This window comes from Apis dorsata, unplaced genomic scaffold (assembly GCF_000469605.1).
Source record: "Apis dorsata unplaced genomic scaffold, Apis dorsata 1.3 scaffold_194, whole genome shotgun sequence".
Taxonomy (NCBI): Eukaryota; Metazoa; Arthropoda; class Insecta; order Hymenoptera; family Apidae; genus Apis; species Apis dorsata.
Window position 1 is genome coordinate 2,448,843 of NW_006263478.1, and position 20,240 is coordinate 2,469,082.

General features: G+C 33.9%; 2 protein-coding genes across 2 annotated transcripts; both read left to right on the forward strand.

The window, feature by feature from the left end:
• Window positions 1-2,600: 2,600 nt before the first annotated feature.
• Window positions 2,601-8,318, forward strand: LOC102678247 (UDP-glucuronosyltransferase 2B18-like). The gene is made up of 4 exons (XM_006614690.2): window positions 2,601-3,260; window positions 3,919-4,346; window positions 6,737-6,959; window positions 7,978-8,318. Exons 1-4 carry the CDS (start codon window positions 2,638-2,640, stop codon window positions 8,255-8,257), a joined length of 1,554 nt encoding a protein of 517 aa, XP_006614753.1. The 5' UTR covers window positions 2,601-2,637; the 3' UTR covers window positions 8,258-8,318.
• A 1,553-nt stretch (window positions 8,319-9,871) lies between these two features.
• LOC102680118 (mitochondrial sodium/calcium exchanger protein-like) lies at window positions 9,872-19,830 on the forward strand. Its single transcript, XM_031509948.1, has 9 exons — window positions 9,872-9,949; window positions 11,298-11,515; window positions 13,900-14,237; window positions 15,537-15,617; window positions 16,355-16,474; window positions 16,615-16,932; window positions 18,043-18,161; window positions 18,288-18,441; window positions 19,413-19,830. Exons 1-9 carry the CDS (start codon window positions 9,872-9,874, stop codon window positions 19,784-19,786), a joined length of 1,800 nt encoding a protein of 599 aa, XP_031365808.1. The 3' UTR covers window positions 19,787-19,830.
• The last annotated feature ends 410 nt before the right edge of the window (window positions 19,831-20,240 follow it).

The following is a 20,240-nucleotide window of genomic DNA, read 5'->3' on the forward strand; positions in this document are numbered from 1 at the left end:
AACTTTGTGCGAACTAAGACACGTTTCCAGGAAGAATTGTATTCTAGGTTATAGATACAGTTACTAAACTGACACTGATATTTTTCTTTCTTTAAAGTACAGAGATAATTTTATCATTTAAAAGTAATGGAATCTTTTATTTTAAAATAGGATCTCGAAATTCTATATTATCGTGTATTTAAATCGTAAAGACAAACAAGTTTAAATTTTACTTATTTCGTAAACTGTGTGTAAATTTATTATATCATTGCATGAATATTAAGATTTATATTTTGAGATTGAATAAAATTTACCAAATAATTCACCCAAATTTTCAAACGACGAAGTTTTAAAGTGATTTCTTGAAACTTGAATAAAGACAGAGATAATGAATATTATGGTTCGTTCAACACTGACGTCATTTGAAGTTATTTTGTGTAATTAGAAATATAATGTGCCTTTCCTTCAGCCACATTCTTGTTCCTTGAAAACATGTTTGTCATCTAGTTAAATAGCGATAATTATCATTCAAAATTTTTATTTTTATTTCTAACCTAAATATTTATAATTAATCTTAATCGTATAATCGAGAAACAATTTAATATTTATTTTAAATTTAAGTTAAAAAAAAAAAATTAAAAAGTAGATATATTTTGTGATACATTGTGATATAAATTTTATGTGAGAAAGATATCTTAAACTATAAAAATAGTATAAAAATACGTGATATACATACGCGAAAAACTTTATCGATAAATTAAATATTATATTTATAACAATATGTTTCACGTAACACGAACACATAATTTCATCGAATTAGATAAATTGAATTAGAGACAAATTTACTATTAAGTATAAAAATTAAAGATTAAAGATAAATCGTATAATTTAACTGGATCTTGAAACTTTAGGCAATAATTCAAAAACATTATATTATACTAAATTATATTGAATTAGATCCTTGGAAACGATATTTCAATTAATTTCAAACGTCTGAAAATTATGATGAAACAAATTGTAACATTTGATATCCTCGAGAGAGAAAAGAGAATTATTTTTCATCACTCTCATACACTATCTGAGTAATTTTACAAACAATATTGCATCGACAATTTGGAAATCGGTATATTTTTCAATTGAACTCAGCGTGGGAATGTGAGCGCCAACGGTGGATTCTTTTCCATTTCTCCATTCAATTCCTTCCTTTTCAACCAGCCATTCTTGTCTCTCTCTGGCGCATTTCTTAATAATGAACCACTTTAATCCAGCGCACCAGAAAATACCAACCTCTTGTATCTCTAAATCTCGTAAGTGTGTTGACGAAACGAGATGATTAATCAATTATTAGAGATAATTAATATCGATATAATTCGATAATCTTTCATATCAATACTTTCAGTGTTCTATCAATTTATAACACTGATTTCTAATAATTTAAAAATAAATCCCCTTTTTCTTCTTAGATAATACTATCACGAGTATTATTACGAAATAAATTTCCCTCATATCTGTAACAAACATAAATCCAAAGAAGTTATTAAACAAGTTATTCAAAAATATTGTTTTCTCATCATAAATATAGAAGTTTATTGGCAACTTATTTAGCCAGCAACATCGCTAATGCACATTAAGATTTTTATCAAATTTTTATCATTTTAATCGGTTGATCGATATTTCGTTCCTGATAATTTCGATCTTCAATCATTCAAAATTATTGGTAATTACTCTTATGACAACAAGGATAACGCGACGTTGAAATTTTGAAGACGTTCACGCATCTTGCAGGCGCGACGAGAGACAGAAAATTCACGCTGGACTATTAGAGGAGAGACGAACGAGAAGTCAGTTCCAAAAATACGAGTGGAAAGGTTGTTTGACGTCATGTGACATAGACGCGTTGTGTTGTGCGTGCGAACTCCATAAAGCGGTCTACACAATCTAGAAACGCGCGAACGATCTAGAAACTTGCATCACGATCCTCGTGATGTGCAAATGATATATATCGATTTTAGCATCCATTGAAAATCACTCTGATGTTGTTATCTGCATCGCGAAACCAGATATCGATATCGTTGGCATCATCTGTTCCATTGTGCGGGCCGCTTAACTGATGTTGTGGACGTGTTGGAAAGGGAAAATAATTTGGCAGTCATCGGTCATCATTAGAGAGAAACGTTTGGAAACGTTTTGAAACCATTGCATTGGTGAATAAATTAAAAGTTATTCGTGCAAGTGTGTGTTCGTTCATTACGAATTACATAACATTTGTTTGCTTGAATAATTGTAAATTTATGTAAAAATTTAATACACTTTTTATGTACAAATTTCATATAAGAATCTTATAATTTGATAATTAATAGATTTAATTGTGTATACGTTGTTTTATCTCAAGTATTGAGAAAGTGTATATAAGAATATAGATAATGGAACGATTAGCGACAGAAAAAAATAACGATACAACGATAATATAATTACGATTTATCGTTGTATTACGATTCACTGAATATTTTATCGTGCAATATATTAACGTTTAAAATATTATTATTCAGTTATATTTTATTTTACTTTTAAACAAGTTCGATCTTAAGTCGATATATATATATATATCTCGAATATAAATCGAAGATCTATCTCTCTATTTATTTAATCTTCGTCGAAATGAAATTCCTATTTGCGATTATAACGATTGCTTGTGCGATGTACGATGATGCCAGTGGTGCCAGAATTTTGATGATGACTCCGCATCAAGCGAAAAGTCATTACATAGTATATGAGGCGTTGCTGAAGAGACTTGCGGAAAGGGGTCACCAAGTAGTGTCGTTCAACCATTTTCCTCAGAAAACAGTTTTACCTAATTTCACGGATGTGGATATATCTTCAAGCATGCCACACGTGGTCGGTACAAAGTCGATCAAGATTGCCTTTCAGCAAACCATGTTGCAAAAATTGGGATCGATATCCCGTATAAGCTTACCAACGTGTCAATCCGTATTGGAACATCCGGAATTGAAGAAATTTCTGCATTCGAAGGAGAAGTTCGATGTGTACATCATGGAAATCTTCCTTTCCGACTGTTTTATCGGTATCGGCCATGCTCTCAAAATACCAATTGTGGTTGGAATAAGTAGCACCATGCCTTATCCATGGACGAACGGGATTCTTAGGAATCCTGAAAACCCTAGTTACATTCCTAACTTATTAAGTAATTTTTCGGACGAGATGAATTTCTTCGAGAGGGCCGCCAATGTGATGTACTTTTTCATCAGCAAACTCGCCTATAGGTATGTCAAAGTAATCGAAAGTTTTTTTTCTTCCTTTCTTCTAAATCCTAAATCGCTTGTCCAATCATCAATCGCTCTCACCTCTTACGCGAAATTTCCTTGGCGAAATCTTAGATCCTTTGGAAAATATTTATATTTTACCAACGAAGCGTCGGCCATTGTTACTTAATTTTAATTCAAATATCTCTCGTGAAAAAATTCTCACGACACAAAGATCCAAGCTCGTCGATTGCTCGTCCAATCCGTTCCTTCCAAATGAGCCTATTTACCCTCAATCATGGGTATAATATCCAAACTCATTAAGATCCGATTCTCATCATAAACCGTTCGATGGCAAATGGCGGACTAATTGCCTGTGACGGTCTATCTAAATTCTCTGTTGCTCTATAGCTATAGAACAGATCCATTAGATCTCCATTCAAATTTTCCAAATTTATAATACAAGGTAAATTGGATACAGATGTTCGTGAGATAATTACATTTGCTTAATTTTACAACAGACTTATTCGTCGAGTTTATGCAAGCAATTTAAACTTCCAAAAGATTTTATATACCACAATATTCAATATATATATATACATCAACTAGTCATCCAATTCACTTGTACTCGATTGATTAATTTCGATCGATAAATTTTTCGATTCGATTTCCTCCTCAGGTACCTAGCGGACAGGCCAGGTTACGAAATCGCGAAAAAACACTTTGGCGACGATCTTCCGGACTTGGACATGTTACGATCTAGGATATCATTGATACTGACGAATGGGCACAGGGCAGTGAACACGCCACGAGCCCTTGCGCCAGGACTTAAAGAGCTGGGCGGTATGCACATACCAGCGTCGGGCCCGCCCCCGTTGCCCAAAGATCTTAAAGATTTTCTCGACTCGAGCGAGAACGGGGTTATTTACTTTAGCCTGGGATCGCAAATAAACATATCCACCATGCCCAACGAGATGTTAATGTCTTTCTACGAGGCGTTCGAGCGGGTACCGCAACGGATATTGTGGAAGTGCACCGAGAGCAATATGCCCAAGCTGCCCAAAAAAGTTAAGTCCATCGAATGGGCGCCCCAGCTCTCCATATTGTGTACGTATAAACACCTTTCTGTGTATATGTGTGTGTGTGTGTGGCACGTGGCGGCGAGTTTAACCGCTAGAAAGGATATTATTCTGTTACTGTGAAAAACAGAAAAAAAAAAGGTATTAGTGAAAAACTTGCACACGTTTTTATACTTCCGAATGTTTGTTTCGTAAATTTTTAAATGAACAGTTTTCTTTTCGATAAAGATATTCGAATGTCAAGCGTTGGTAACAAAGAAGGGAATTATCTATGTAATTGCGGTTTAATAGGTGAACAAAATTGTTTTGTAGATTGGGTTAAATATTATGGAAGATAAGAAATATTTACTTTAAATATATTTTAAATGTATTCATTCAAGAATATTAAGATACTTCAGAAAACATTAAATTCAATGTCGAATGAGTCAATGGTAAATGTGATTCGCTGTTTGATAATTGGTTACAACGTTACGAAAGATATACGAAAGATATTTATAGAATTCGATTGATGGTAAATGTTTTAATTCGTATAATAGTTTAATCTTTCCCTCAATCATAGTCGTGTATCATTATATACACGAGGCTCGTATCGTTAGGATAATATTATATTCTCGCGTGTAATCGATGATCCCATCTATGATTCAAGATATCGAGCCCCGAAATCGCATAAAATTGCATATTTAAATTATGCATTAATGTTAAATAACTTATAGACCAATTTTCCCGAATATCATTACCCTTCGTTATACATATTGTACGCCGCTTATTGTCAATAATCCTGTTCCGCGCAATCAGATATAACCATCGGTTTATTTTGTAATAATAACGCACGAAATTCGTGCATTTTAGCTCTAATTTTAGTTCTAAAGTTTGATACATGCATTGTATTAAGTACAGATTTGATTTAAATTTTATGAAAATCCCGTATGGAATTTAAATCGAGCCACGGGAAGAGAAAGAAAATGGAGATTAACTTTATATTGAAATATTGGAAAAATGGAATATGTACAAAATTTCATTTAAAAAAAATTACATAATAATAATACGATCGAATTCAAATGATCGATTCAAGATTATTTAAATCATTATGTTATATTTAACTCTTCGTTCGTTTATCTTTCTAAACTTTTTCCTTTTTGCATTATCGATACAATGGAAATGTGTATACATAGTTTTAAAACGTATTTTACAAAAAGGTATCCTTTATGCGGAAGCGAATTAATCCCTGAACCTTGAAAAATCAGGTTAAGTGCACCACTGTTGTCGAGAAACAAATCTGAAAAAACAACTTGAAACTTTATTCCCTCCGAGATTTTCTCTCGAAAATTAGCTACTTCCCTGTACGAAGGAACTAGACCTTAAACAGACGGAATAATTACAATTTTTTTTTTAATTTTAAATGTTCAAAAAATGTTGAAAAGTTATTGCCAAAGATTATTATTTTATTATTATTTATCCATTTCTTTGCGAAATAAAAATCTGTTTCGATCAAGACTCGTCCAGTGAATTTATTTAACGTTTAATAGACGATGATATCGCCGCATCATTCTACAAACGCATCACATTTGAGACATTATATATATAAAGAGAGAGAGATCATATACGATTCAGAATTTACTACATCGTAAATAGGAAGCAAGTTATATAGGAGTGGATGAATAATGTGCGAATTAGGGCAGGATTAAATTTAGGCCAGGTCTAGGTTAAATCTTGGGATGGATCCAAACGTTGTACACGCGTTACCTGCACGCGTTCCATTTCGTATGCCGTTAGCAATCAGATCGCTTTGTATGCAAACAATCGTTGTTCCACTAATTGATTTATATTCACAAACGAAATTCGATGAATTGTTGACAAATTCGTTCATTATTATTAATTCGTCGTTAAATTGATTTTGCTGGAGGATTTATATATGTAAAAAAAAAAAAAAAAAATATTTAAATTACAATGTTTATACATTTACGGAAAATGAAAACGTTCGCAAATCTATCAGAATGCGAATACAATGATGTAAAATATCGAAAACAAAGTATATAAAATCCGTGTAAACGTTTCATGAAAGAAAAATACAAAATTCGAAGGAAACAATAATAATTAAATAATACTTAACATTAAATTACTTAATAATTCGAATTTTATATTTTTGTTTATAATTTTTTAATTAAATAAAACCTATATATTTATATAACATTTTATTGTTTTATTTAGACTCATGGAATTGATATAATAGCAATATTTAAAAATCAGTGAAACGGATCTTTATTTTTATATTATTCATTCATATTAAAATTTAAATGTCCATTTAATTACAAGTGTAATATTCTCGTCATTCGCGAAAATAAAGAAATATTAAAGTAATAAAATTACCTTACGCGATTCGCATGCGGCTTTTAACTTTATCGATTTGAAAATGACCAGGTCACCCGAATGTGCGGTTATTTATCTCGCACGGTGGAATGCTGAGCTCTCAAGAGGCGGTTTATTGCGGGGTACCGATTCTCGGCATACCCCTGTACGGGGATCAACACCTGAACCTGGCCTACTTCATGAAAAGGGGGTTCGCTCTGAAACTGGATTACTATCAACTTTCATACGAGCCGACGATATCAAACGCTTTGAACGAACTGCTCCTGAACAAGAGGTAATTAGAATCTTCGTTCTTCGTGCAAATGGAAATTGCGTGGTTCGTATATAACGTAGATATAGAGATGAAAGAACATCGAAACAGAAAAGGAGAGAGAGAGAGAGAGAAACTTCCACAACTCTCTTTCATTATCCATCTATATTTGCCGAGCAATACCGCCGAATTAACCGGACAATGAATTTTTAGTGACAATTTAAAACAATCATCGTATTTCGTAGTACTCGCGTTATACTGCTGATAATTTTAAAATTACTACCTTCGATACGTATATACCTTCCAATTTACCAAATTTATAAATATTATTCTAAAATAATATTCTAAGAAAATAATCCATTATTTACCTTGAGATTCAGCTTGAGATTACAATTACACGTTCGTATTAATACACAGCGAGTAACACTCGGGAATAAACGTTTTTGCGTTACAATCGTATCGGCAGAGTCCATTTGGCGGATGACAATCGGTCGATGATAAACGGGCCACCAACGAGCGCTCAATTTCATTGTCGATTTTCGAATCGATCGCGCGTTAATTATCGCCCCATCCCCATCCCCCCGTCCATTAACCGTTCCCATCGCGCGATGGATCATTGTTAACGATCAGAAACGCGGTCACGCGAGCCGGGAGCGTCTTAATCATTGAAACGGCGAACGGAAAATGGACGATTGAAAATTTGATCGGTCCGTCCTCTGCGATATATATAATCCCCACTCCTAGTTAAATTTGTATCCGGGAGTTGATTGAAAACGTTGGCTCCTTAAATCCGAGTTGTCGTGGTTAGATTACGTGGTATAGCTTGGAATGTTTGGAAGGAGAAGTCGTTTCGAAGAAATTCTTCGAATCCTTACGTTAGATCTCGTCGAGAGCTTTTTCATTAGCATTGGTTGTCGATTGAGGAAAAATTGGATTCGATGGAAAGAATTTTTTTTTGGAATTAAGGGAGGAGGAGGAAAGATTATTTCGAATGTTTTGAATGTTATAATTGTATTAATTGATTAATTCGCGTGATTCACAGTTACAAGGATATGGCGAGGAAAGCCTCTTTCGAGTTCAGGGATCGACTGATACCACCCCTGGACGAGGGAGTTTATTGGATAGAGTATTTACTTCGCCATGGGCCGGATTCATTGAGGACAACGGCAACGAATTTAACTTGGTACCAATATTTATTGCTGGACGTTATACTCGCGATAATAATTTCGATCGCGTTGACGGTATTCATCGTTTACAAATTATTTAAATTATTAATTTGGAATGAAAGAATGACGATAGATGTTAATAAGAAACGATCGTGAAGAAAGATCCTACTGCGAAATATTGTAAGAAGTTGTTATAAGTTTTGATTAATTAAAAAAAGAATTCCCTGTAGAAATTATCTTCTTTATATTTATTCTTATTTTTCTAATACGTAATACGTATTATTATAATACGTTTCTTATGTAGTTTATGTGTTTTGTATACGTATAATAAATGTAATAAGTCGTTTAAAAATATTTAGAAACATTTTTTTGTCACGAAACATTTTTTTTTTTCATTCATCTAAGATATTACCAATAGCGTAGGGGCTATGCTTCGAAAATGCTTTTAAAAGCCTCGGAAACTCGCTCGTTTTCTTATAAAATATTTGACAAAACGCTTTATACGAAATTGAAGCAACAACTTACGGAAGCGTGTATCTTTAAAAAAGACACTTTTTTTCAAGATGACAGTAAAATTTTAACGCTGTATTATTAATGTCAGAATTCAAATAATGACAAAGGGATCATAGATATGGCTAAATAATTAAAATTATAAATCAAATATTCGCGAAAGAAATTATTTAAAAATTTTTATTTATTTAAAATCATTATCATGGAGATTCGATTCACTGCATACGAATAATCTTGCGGCTATACATGTAGAGACGTTTTCCTTTTTTTTTTTTCTTTTTCAAATACAACCTCGGCTTTAAAAATTCAGACGCGTTAACAAAGAAAGGAGAACGTCGTCCGTATCAGTTATAAGTGGCATCTTACACGACGAAAAGAAGCTTTTGCATATTCCAGCGTTATATCACTCGCGCTTTATTATGAATGCACGAACGTGGAGTGGCGAAACAGGAAGCCGGAAAAGTCAGCCGCGTATCCCTCTGAAAGAACGAAAGCGTAAAGTTATAAATTGGGGGGAGGGAGGGAGGGGGTGGTTCATGTCTTTTTCGTCGACCCCGAATACAATCCAATAAAGTGTTTTCCATTGTGGAATAAAACATGTCCAAATGCAACAAACATGTCGTGTATAATTAATTCAATCAAATTCTTTCGTCTCCTTTTTCTAATTTCGTAATTCGATGTAATTATTCTTTTCGAAAAAAATTTTCTTTTCCTTTCAACGAAGACTGTGATAAGTAGTTTTTAAAATAATAATTGTTTTCTAAGTAATTTATAACAAATTCAATTTATATTTGGATTGATATCGAGTACAATTAACGCCACAATTAAATTGTGAAACATCATTAATTTGGATGAAGAGTATGGTTTTTGATTTACTTTCCAGGCTTGATTCGAATTAAGTTTATATCGCTAAGTTAAAATATACATTCCTTGCTCTTCTTTCTATTGGAATTATATTAAAAAAGAAAGAGCATGGAAATTTTTTTTAAATATTATTTTCGCACAAAGCGAAAGGTTCTTTTTTGATATCCCTTTTTTTCCCTGTCAAACAAACATTAAAAAGGGAACGTTTTACATTTGAACTTTCAATGTTTTTCTCTTGCTATACGTCAATTACTTTCAGGTAACGTTTGTTTCAGGCATCGCTTCGGAAAACATGTGTACATATATATATATATATATATATACTCGATTCTATAACAATTAATAAATATTAAATTGAATGTATAAAAGAAGGAGGCAAGGAAAATACCCAGAGAAATGAATGATCCTTTCCGCTTTGACAGACCTCCTATTATAAAAATGTTAAAATTCTTCTATCGCCAACCTCATAGAAAGGTAATCAAAGAGGCTGGGAGAAGTTCGCATTGAAATAATTTATTGTAGCGAAGAATCGCTTTGAAAGATGGAACTAAGAAAAGTGAGGGAAAGAAGAGACTCGTGCCAAGGTTTTATAAACCATTATAATTTTTCTTTGGACCGGTACAATTCTCTTCCATCCTTTCCAAGCAATTTTTAAAATGGAACAAATTTTAATTGTGCAGCAATTGCGAAGAATCGAAAATTCATTTACGTGTGAATGAATATAAAATGTCTCATGCTCACACTGGATCGACGATTCATATTCTAAATTCACTCGCACTAATGAATATCAGATAATATAAATTTATATCGCAAAAGAATAAATTCATCTTTGTATCTTTGATACGCAATCACGTAACGCATCTTCATAATCTCGATCTTAACCTAAGCCTGATGATCCCAACGAATACGATTTCAATTGAGAAAGAAGAGAGACGTTACTTTTTGTCGAACTAATCAGTTTACGGACAGATAGATAACTAGACGAGTTTCCGCGCTCATTAGCTCTCGTTCTATGGTCCTTCTTCTTTCTCATTGTTTCACGACAACAAGAAACAACAGGAAGAGGATAGGCTGTTACCGTCTAATGAGCCTCGTTGCACTCCTCTCCTCCCCCCTTCCTCTCTGTGAAAAAACGTTTATGTTCAGTTCAGTTCCGTTTGAACATCGGGGAGAAACGTTCCATCCATTTCGCGAACAATACCGCGAGTGGGAAGAAAAAAACTTTCGCATCGTGCATCTTCATCGTGGCAACTTTTTCAATTCGAGTTGAGGGGGCAGCGAGGAGACGAACTTTGTCATTTCTGAAAAATCTTCTCTCCGGATCAAAATGATTCTGAGTTTATCTGAGCGAATTTCTTTTTTCTTTTTTCGTAGTAATATAATAAATATTCTACCCCTGATCGATGATCTCCAACAAAAATTCTCGAACAATTCAATCGCATCTCATTTCACTGTTAATACGATACTGATTGAAAAAAAAGAAACGATATATTTAACCTATATTTAGGTTAAATATATTTAGGTTAAAAATTGATGCTGGTGGTAAGAAAATAGTGGTGGAGCTTCCACCATGGTTTCGAAATTGTTTGAACGTTATGCGAAACATGGAGCCCTTCCTATACGAGAGGTTTTTATCTTTTTCTCTCTCGAATTTAATTAAAGAAAAAAAAAAAAAATGACGCGTAATAATTTATCGAGATGAATTTCATTCACGAGTCGCAAAATATTTTCGATCGTTCCAATCGTTCGTTGTTGAAATATATGATAAAATCGAATCGAGAATCCTGAAATTTATTTACAATTTCTCGTTGTAAATTTGTAGGACGATTGCTCGTACGTGTGGCAAGTACCTGCTGAAAATCGTTGTAATTGGGTGAGAGAAACCAGAGATTGCCGGACAGATTCTTTAATTCAATATACGGAAATATTGTTTTGTACTTTTACCTCGGAGAACAAACCTTTGTTCGTTGCTGGATTGATATTGATGGTTATATGGCTTTTATATTTGTTCTTCATTTTGGGAACATCGGCAGACAATTTGTAAGTAAAATAATTTAATCCATCGATTAAACATTTCTTAATTCTGATTAAAACAATTTGCTTAGATTAGAATTTTTTTTTAAAAAGTTCAAATGTTATTACATTTAATATTTCCAAATACTTTAAAAATTTCTCCAATCACTCAAAATTCTGATTAATTCTTCCAACATCATTTTTACACTTAGTCGTCTAATGAACTAACTTTCTCCTTTCGAAAAAACCAAAATTGTTCGATTATAAAAAAAATTACTCTTAGATCTTAAAGAATGATCAAGCATTTTTTTGTACTTTTGTAATTTTATGCATCGCATATACTTCTACACTTTTTTTCATCACATTCATCGCAGTTGTTAATATCGTTTGTTTTTACAACGATGAATCGTAATCACCCGTAGCATTGAAAACAGAAGGGAAGAAAATCGCGAAATCATGGTTAAAATAAAACGGTTATGGGGATGAATAAAATTTCTATGATTTTCCATAAAAGGCGCGCGACACCGATGGGGGTAAGGGTGACACGGTAAAGTCTTTCACGGCACATTGTGCTCGGGTAAAGGGTGAGTTATGGGTCATCGTGTGCGTGCGAATCCGACACATTCTCACGTGGGAAGCGATTCAATTTTAATCCGAACGGCCAAAGGGGAGCTTTATGCCGCGTCATTAAAAAGAAACGATCCACGCGGTCGCTCGCCACTTTCCGCCTCGATAAAACTCGAGCATGTAGCCAATAATGATCCTTGGATGTCGCCGTACATAACTGAAATGCGGCGTAAGCAGTTACAATCTGTTACCTATCTCTGTGAATGTTCAATAGGTGTAACCGTGATAATACCGAACGTACGACGCAATGGACCGAAAACAATGTGGCGTGAAAAGGGTTGAGAAATGATATGGCGTTTCATCAAGAGATTCTATTCATATAGAGATCGCAATAAAATTGTGAAACGTGGAATGTACAATCTATTCATTGATTCGAGATAATAATAGAATTATTATATGGAGTATAGAATAATAATATTGGAATGTAGAATATTAGAAATATAAAATTATAAAAATATTTAATATCAAATCCGACATCAAAATGACGGATCTCGTGTTTTTCGTTCTACGATTATTGAAATTATCAAGTGGAAATGTTTTCGACTAAATTGATATTGTAATTTATTGTTAAATAATATTTGACATATATTTATTTCCACATTACTTTAATCATTTCAAAAATAAGTAAATACTTACAACTACTACTAAATTAACGTTAAATAGATAAAGAAAAAATTTCGGATAATTAAGTTTAGAATAATTTTTTAATCACGGTATAAATAAGAGCATCGTTGGAGGAAAATAGATAATCTCTCATATACGAACGAATATCACATGGAAACAATTAAATTCAATATCTCTTTCCAACCAATGCATCCTTCGCGACCCAGAAAAGGAATTAATTCCGAATTCGCTATCCAATATCCTTGTCCCGCGTCAAATTACCCGCCACACCTTCCACCCTCTTCCCCCTTTCAAGCACGCGGCTAAACGGGGGCCAAATAAACCCTAATTCATTTAGCATGGCGAACAGCTGTATTTAGAAACGCGGCCACATCGAAATTCGATTCGCGATCAAGGAGAGCGTGTATACGTACACGGAAATAAAATGGCGAGGAGCGAAAATACCAGGCGGATGTTGTCGATGGCGAAGAGCAACGTCGATGCTCCCCGTACGGAAATCAAATATCGGGAGTCGTAAATTAATCGTTATTTCCTTCCACCCTCTTTTTTCGTCTCCCCTCTTCCCACCCTCCCTCTCCCCCCTTTTTTTTCACGCGCTCGCTGCACGCGTCTCGAAATCGGAAACATATTTTTACGACGCGGATCGTTCATTACACGAAAGATGGAATTTATTTTTATATATATATATATATGTAATTACGAATTTATAGTCACACTTTTTCCTAAACTTTCTAAATTTTTCAATAACATTATGAAATGATTGACACGTTATATACATAAGTTTGTGAATTTTCAAATTTTATTTTACACGTTGATTTATTTCTTTTTTAGCATAGAATTACCCTTTATCCCACTCCTTTAAACTAGTCTATACTATAATAATAGACAGAATATATATGTACATACATAATATATCATAGATATAAAATAATGAAGTGAATAGATATAAAATAAGAATCTTTTTCTCCTTGCTTTTATACGCGAAACAAAATTTGATTGTCACACGATAAAAATAATTAAATAATACTCCTTCCAGCTTTAATCATTACATCCTATAGCAGCATTTATAACGATACAGATAATTAACATAACATCACGTACACCATTATCGCTCTATTATATTAATTAACGCTCTTCTTTCTTCCCTCCTCCTCCTCCCTCCTTCTCCCCAGCTTTTGCCCGTCGCTAGCCGTGATAGCGAGCGTTTTGAGGCTGTCGGACAACATCGCCGGTGTGACGATATTGGCATTCGGAAACGGTGCACCTGACATCTTCACGTCCCTCGTATCGGGCGCCGACGAAAGTATAATAATGTTCACGGAATTGATCGGCGCTGGTGTCTTCGTAACGACGATCATCGCCGGTTCCGTTGCCGTGATCAAACCTTTCCGCGTCGAGTTGAAATTTATGATGAGGGACGCCTGCTTCTACATCGTGACGGTGTTGTGGATCAGCTTCGTGGTGAGGGACCACCGCGTCCACCTCTGGGAAGCTGCAAGTACGTATCTGCCCTCCCCACCTTCAACCCCTTGCCTTTTATTCCTCCCTTATCTTTGTTGAATCCTGCCGGATTCGCAATTCCCACCCCTCCTTCCTTCCAGTTTCCCGTTCGGCCGAGGGAATCTCGAATCGAGTTGAATGTTGGCTAGAAACTTTGGGGAAGTGTAAGGGAGTTACTTGTAACGCCTCGTGTTACGTTGCTAAGTCTGTTCTGAAAGAGGATTTGGTAACTACGTTAAAAAAAAATAAATAAATAAATAAATAAGTTTGATCGTTCGCGGTGTTGAATGGAAAGATAATTTTCTTCTTTTTTTCTCTTTGATTTGATATATATATATAGGGTGGATATAGGTTTTTTTTTGAAGTGGTGGAATACTTGTGCGTCGATAAAAATGGTGGAAATTTTCACAAATTATTCTTTTTTCTTTCTTTTTTTTACGTGGATTGTTTTAAAGATACTCGTTAATTAATTAATTTCGTATATTTATAGTTTTAAATAGATTGTTGGAATTAAAAAATAACCAAGTCTCGCTTTCGATTCGTACGAAATTATGCGGAAAAGAAAAAAAAAAGAAAAGCTTGAAAGATATAACGGTTGCAGAGGGTGATCAAATACGCCTCGCTTCATAGAAATGAGAAAGTTTATCTACGGGCGAGCCATAAGTATGCAGTTTAATTCTGCAATAACGATAACTCCGGGGTGAATTTAATTAAGCAAAGCCACGATCTTTCTGCCTCCGGTTTCATCGTAATTTGACCACCGAAGAATTTCTTCCGTGCTCCATCGATAAGCTTTCGAAGTTAAAAAAATATATAAAAAGGAAAATAATAAATAAAAAGTGGAAATAAATAAATAAATAAAAAAGATGGAGCAGAAGAGTTAAATCGATGACACGAAATGTGAAAATACTTCGACAGGAATACAATTAAAAAATTTTCGCCAAAATTTAATTAACACAAAAACACTCTCTCAAGGGAAAAAAATTGACAAATTCGCGTTGAAACAATTAAAACAATTAAATTGTACCCCCCTCGACAAGATAGTGCTTATTATCAGAAAAACGTGTTACGAGCTCTGATTTCTCTATTCTTTTTAAATTGTTATAGAGGAAAAATTAATAAGCACTTTTTATCGTTCCCTAATTTTAAGAAGAGGTATAAATTTTTACAATGGTGGCCCAAGTTTTTCCGTGTTACACATCGAGCTTTTTACAGAGATTAATTATACGCCTGTGACTCTTGTTGCACGGGGTGAAACGGCGCTAATGCTTTTTAATGCTGATACATTTAATTGCAGGCTTTATTCTCTATTATTGCTTGTTCATCCTCGTGGTGGTGATAATGCAGATGTACGAGAACCGGGAGGAGAGGTTAAAAAGTGAGTTTCATTGTGAAACTTTTCGAAACGCTTGACAAACGCTGTCGCTCAATTTTGTGATCAAAATTGAGGAGGAAGAGCGGTTTTCGAGAATTTTCAAGCGGCACAAAGATTTCGTCGTATTGAATCATGGCCAGATTTATTCTAAAGAATAAATTCTTTTTGTTATAATCTAAACGGGGAGAAATTTTTAACGCGATGTTACACTCGAAAAGATGAATAAATTCTAAATGATGAAAAAAGAGCAAAAATCACGATTCTGAGAGTGCATAAAAATTTTGCTTTCAAGTTTTTTTTTCCGAAACAAAAATTATTCATTCGTGAACTTATTTTAATAGTTTATCAATGTTTACGAAAAAAATCTTCAAAGTAGAAAAATTATGATAAGATCGAATGAATAATTTATTTAATACACGTAATATTTTGTTCAGTTTATTAAAAATATATATATAAAAGGATATAATAACTTCAATTTATCAAAAAGAATTACTTTGCATAGGCGGAAGAAATAGAAACGCGAAATAATCGTGTTTGAATGTCGTTGAGCCTCCGTTTGGTATGCACGATGTGCAATGTTTAATGCTTAGATGCATCATCATGCAATCGAAGTCAAACATTATGCGAATGTATATGCAAAATTTGAAAGCGTCTCGAAACGAATTCTTCCGTTTGGGAAGACAAAGAAGCAAGTATAGTTATCCTCTCTTTCAAACGTTTCTTTGTATGTATTTTTATAGGAAGGATCCCAAGCGTACCCGACGAAGACATCCTGCGCACTTATCTGGTGAACAAAGAGGATGACACCATTCCGGAGATTCCTATCAAGAGTCGTGCAGCTGGTTTACGAGCCAAACTCGGTACACGCAATCTACATTTTATTTTTAATCAATTAAAAATTGAACGGATGATTTTACACTTTCGTATCAAAGGATTAATATGAGCTATAATTTCGAAGTATCGAACTGCGAATAACGATATATCTTTTTTATGTATTTAGATGTTGCAATCGCAGTCGAGTTGCAAAGAGAAAGACTTAGAAGGAAAATGGAGGAAGTGCCAATCGTAGAGGAAGTTGGGAGACCGAAGGGTCTCTTCCGGGAATTTCTCTACGATGTTAATCCGATATCGAAAGAAGATTGGAAAGATGGAAATGCATTCATTAGATTTATTTTAATCATACGCGCACCTTTCATGTCTATACTTCAATTGCTTATCCCACTTGTGAGCGTGACCACCGTAAAGAGAGGCTGGTCCAAGCTGTTAAATTGCTTTCAGTTGTGTGTGACACCAATATTCTGGTTGTTTGTATTAAACGGTTAGTCGTATTAATTGTCGCGTTTCCTACCTTCAACGTTACAAATTGCCCGCACTAATAAAAACTTTAGATTTCACGGAAATATTTTATTTCATCCCGTGAAATAAAACAGAAGCTCCCTCCCTTTTTGTTACGTACAAATTACCAGTGTTTAGTCGAAATTAAAACAAACTGTCGCAAACGTTATTTTTCGCGTCGTAATAATGCACAAGTATTTATCTTTAACAAAATTTTGAACGTATTACTTATTACTAGATTACTAGGATAAGCAATAACGTAAAACATATTCGAAAACGAACGTATCTTTCACGTAATGCATCTTGCTAGAATCCTATTAAATCCTATTAAAATTACAAAAACTTTAAACCGCTATATCTCCGAAGATACTGGCTTTTTGTCGACGAGTAAACGATGGTTGGAAGCGCGGAATCTTCCTCTTTAAAACGGTTTTTGATTTATCCCGATGTGACTTCCGGTTACCGAGATATCGTCGTGTAGAAAGAAAAAAGTAATTTTTAATCGTTTACTATCTCCGTTCTTGTCACTCATTCGCACCTCTCGCTCGCACCTCGTCTCACTGACCTTTCCTAAACTGCAGACAAGTGACAGCCACGATTCCTGGAAAAATGTAAGACGCGATTCTTGGAAGGGCGTAGTACGCATTTCCAGGAAAAAATGTAGGTCATTGACACATAGGCCCATTCATAATCCTCGCGCCTCGTCGTCTTTTCGTGGAAACTTTGAATGCTTATATCTCGACAACCAATTGAGATATCGGGATAAATCAAAAAGCGATATCAATGGTATCGTATTTCCTCTATATTCTGAGTGGATTTTTATGATAAAATTTTGAAAAATTTTGAAATTTTTTTTTATTTTACGAAAACCTTTCTCTTGTAATATAAATAGATTATATAGAAAGTATAATTTAATATATGTTTTATATAACGCAATATGTTTATATTAATCGAACGCTTGAACTTTCGTTTCAGTTAAATAAAAATCTACTATTACGCTCGTTATTAAAAAAAAAAATGATTATGGAGGAGGGGAGGGAGAATCGATAAAAAAGTTTTCCAACTACCATCTCATTTTCACCCTCGTTTCCAGTTTGGACAGTGCGCGTTGGCCCGATTACACTGGTGCCAATATTCCTGGTGATTGGTACCATATTGGGTATAATTGTATTTTTAATAACCGACAAGGATCATATACCAAAGTTTCATAACGTGAGTAGTTTTCCTTGTCCTTTTTCTTTCTGTTTCTATCTCTCTCTCTACCATTCGCGCCCGATCTTTCCGCGCTCGTTACGCCTCTTATATAACCGGCCCCTCATAACGGCAAATTAATTGCAGGCTTTCGCATTTTTCGGATTCTTCACCGCAATGATGGTAGTCTATTTGGTGGCCAAGGAGGTGATGGCAGTGCTCCAATGCGTGGGATACGCTTTCAGTATATCGGACGCCATGCTCGGTATTACGTTACTCGCTTGGGGAAACAGCATAGGTGGTGAGTGAAGCAAAGCTATTGCAAAATGTAATTCGTGCGTTAAATTGTTCCTAATCTACCTTTTGTACGGTATGCTCGATTGAAGATGCATGTATAATCATGTTATAAATTGTCAAAGGACCTTTATGCGATGATTGTTTGAACCGTAACGGAGGAGGAGGGAGAGAGGGGAGGGAAACAAAGAGATATATATTAGATACAATAACAAGCTAAAATTACAAAAGTCGCGGAGGAATAATTTATTGTTTCCATTGTATCGCAGTTACGTGTTTTCGCGTTCTCGAAATTCATATTATCAGACTCTCTGTTATTTTAGAATTTGATGAAGTTTGAAGGAAATGAAAAGTAAACAGTTGAACGAATCAAGTGATAATATATATTTTAATAATGATGAGATTTGAAAAAAAAAAGGATTTGAAAATTTTAATTTTAAAATATTAAAAAAAAAAAATGGATAAAATTGCGGGGGGTAAAACGGGGGATCATTTTATTAATTAAATTTCATATTAAATTTCACCCCGCTTTTTTCACTTTGCCTTTATTGAATACAATGAAAAAGAAACTGGATTCAATGTGTGTAAATTTCACGATGCATGAATTTTTTATATATTAAACAATTAATATCTTTCAATGAAACCAATTTAAATAAATATAATAATAAACTTTCGTATTTATAAGTAATAAAAGTAATAAAAAATAATAAAAATTTCGATTCGATGTGCCATAAATATTATTACCTCTTAATGTTCGTTCCTCTTAAACTTCGTTTCCCTTTCATCATTTCTATTTTTCTACCTTCCATTAAATATAAATAAAACAAGCGATTTTATAACTTTATATAACTATATCCGTCGTTAAAATACATTTAAATTACAAACGGAAATTAAAAACGAAACAATCCGACTCGTCCCCTCATTTACGTGATATCTCATTCATAAGATGGATTGATACCTGTCGAAATCTGCTTACAGATCTCGTAGCGAACGTCACCATAGCCAAACGAGGATTTCCACGAATGGGTTATGCAGCTTGCTTTGGTGGACCGATGTTCAATACGCTTTTGGGATTGGGACTGACTTACGGGTTGGAAGCCGCTAAAGATCCAAATTATCTTACAATGATGAGACTGAGCGATATGGCGCCCGGTTGTTTGGCTTTCCTTGTATGTTCATTATGTATGTCTATTATTTACCTGAACATCACCGGCGCTATAGCAAGAAAATCGTACGGATTCCTCTTGTACTCCATTTACTTTTCTTTCCTGCTCATTCAGTTCCTCAGCGAATTACATATAATTCATCCGCTTGGTATCGATCATCGACCGGACATAGATCCGAAGGGGTAAATAATAATATTCCTAATGATAATGAAATAAAATTATTCAAAATAATGGAATAAAAAGAAAATATTATAAGGAATGATATAACATTCCTAACGAGAGATATATGTTTTCTCGATAAATATTTACGTGAAAATATAAATAATATGTATTATAATGTGTATGTCTCTACGAAATCAAAATGCACAATATGTTGTATGTTTATTCTATGAGAGGAACGTAATAGGAATTCTTGAAATGAATAATTTTCATTACTTTCTATCTCTTGAGATAACTTTTTCCTTTAGCTTGTTATTTTTAAAAATAGATAGAATCATGTACACTCTTCATTGTGTTAACGTTCTATCAAAATATTATGATATTATGATATAGGTTAAAATTTCATAATTTTCTTTTCTGCACATTGATAATTATTAAATCACGAATTTCAGAAAAAGTTTAGGTACTTGATAAATTATTA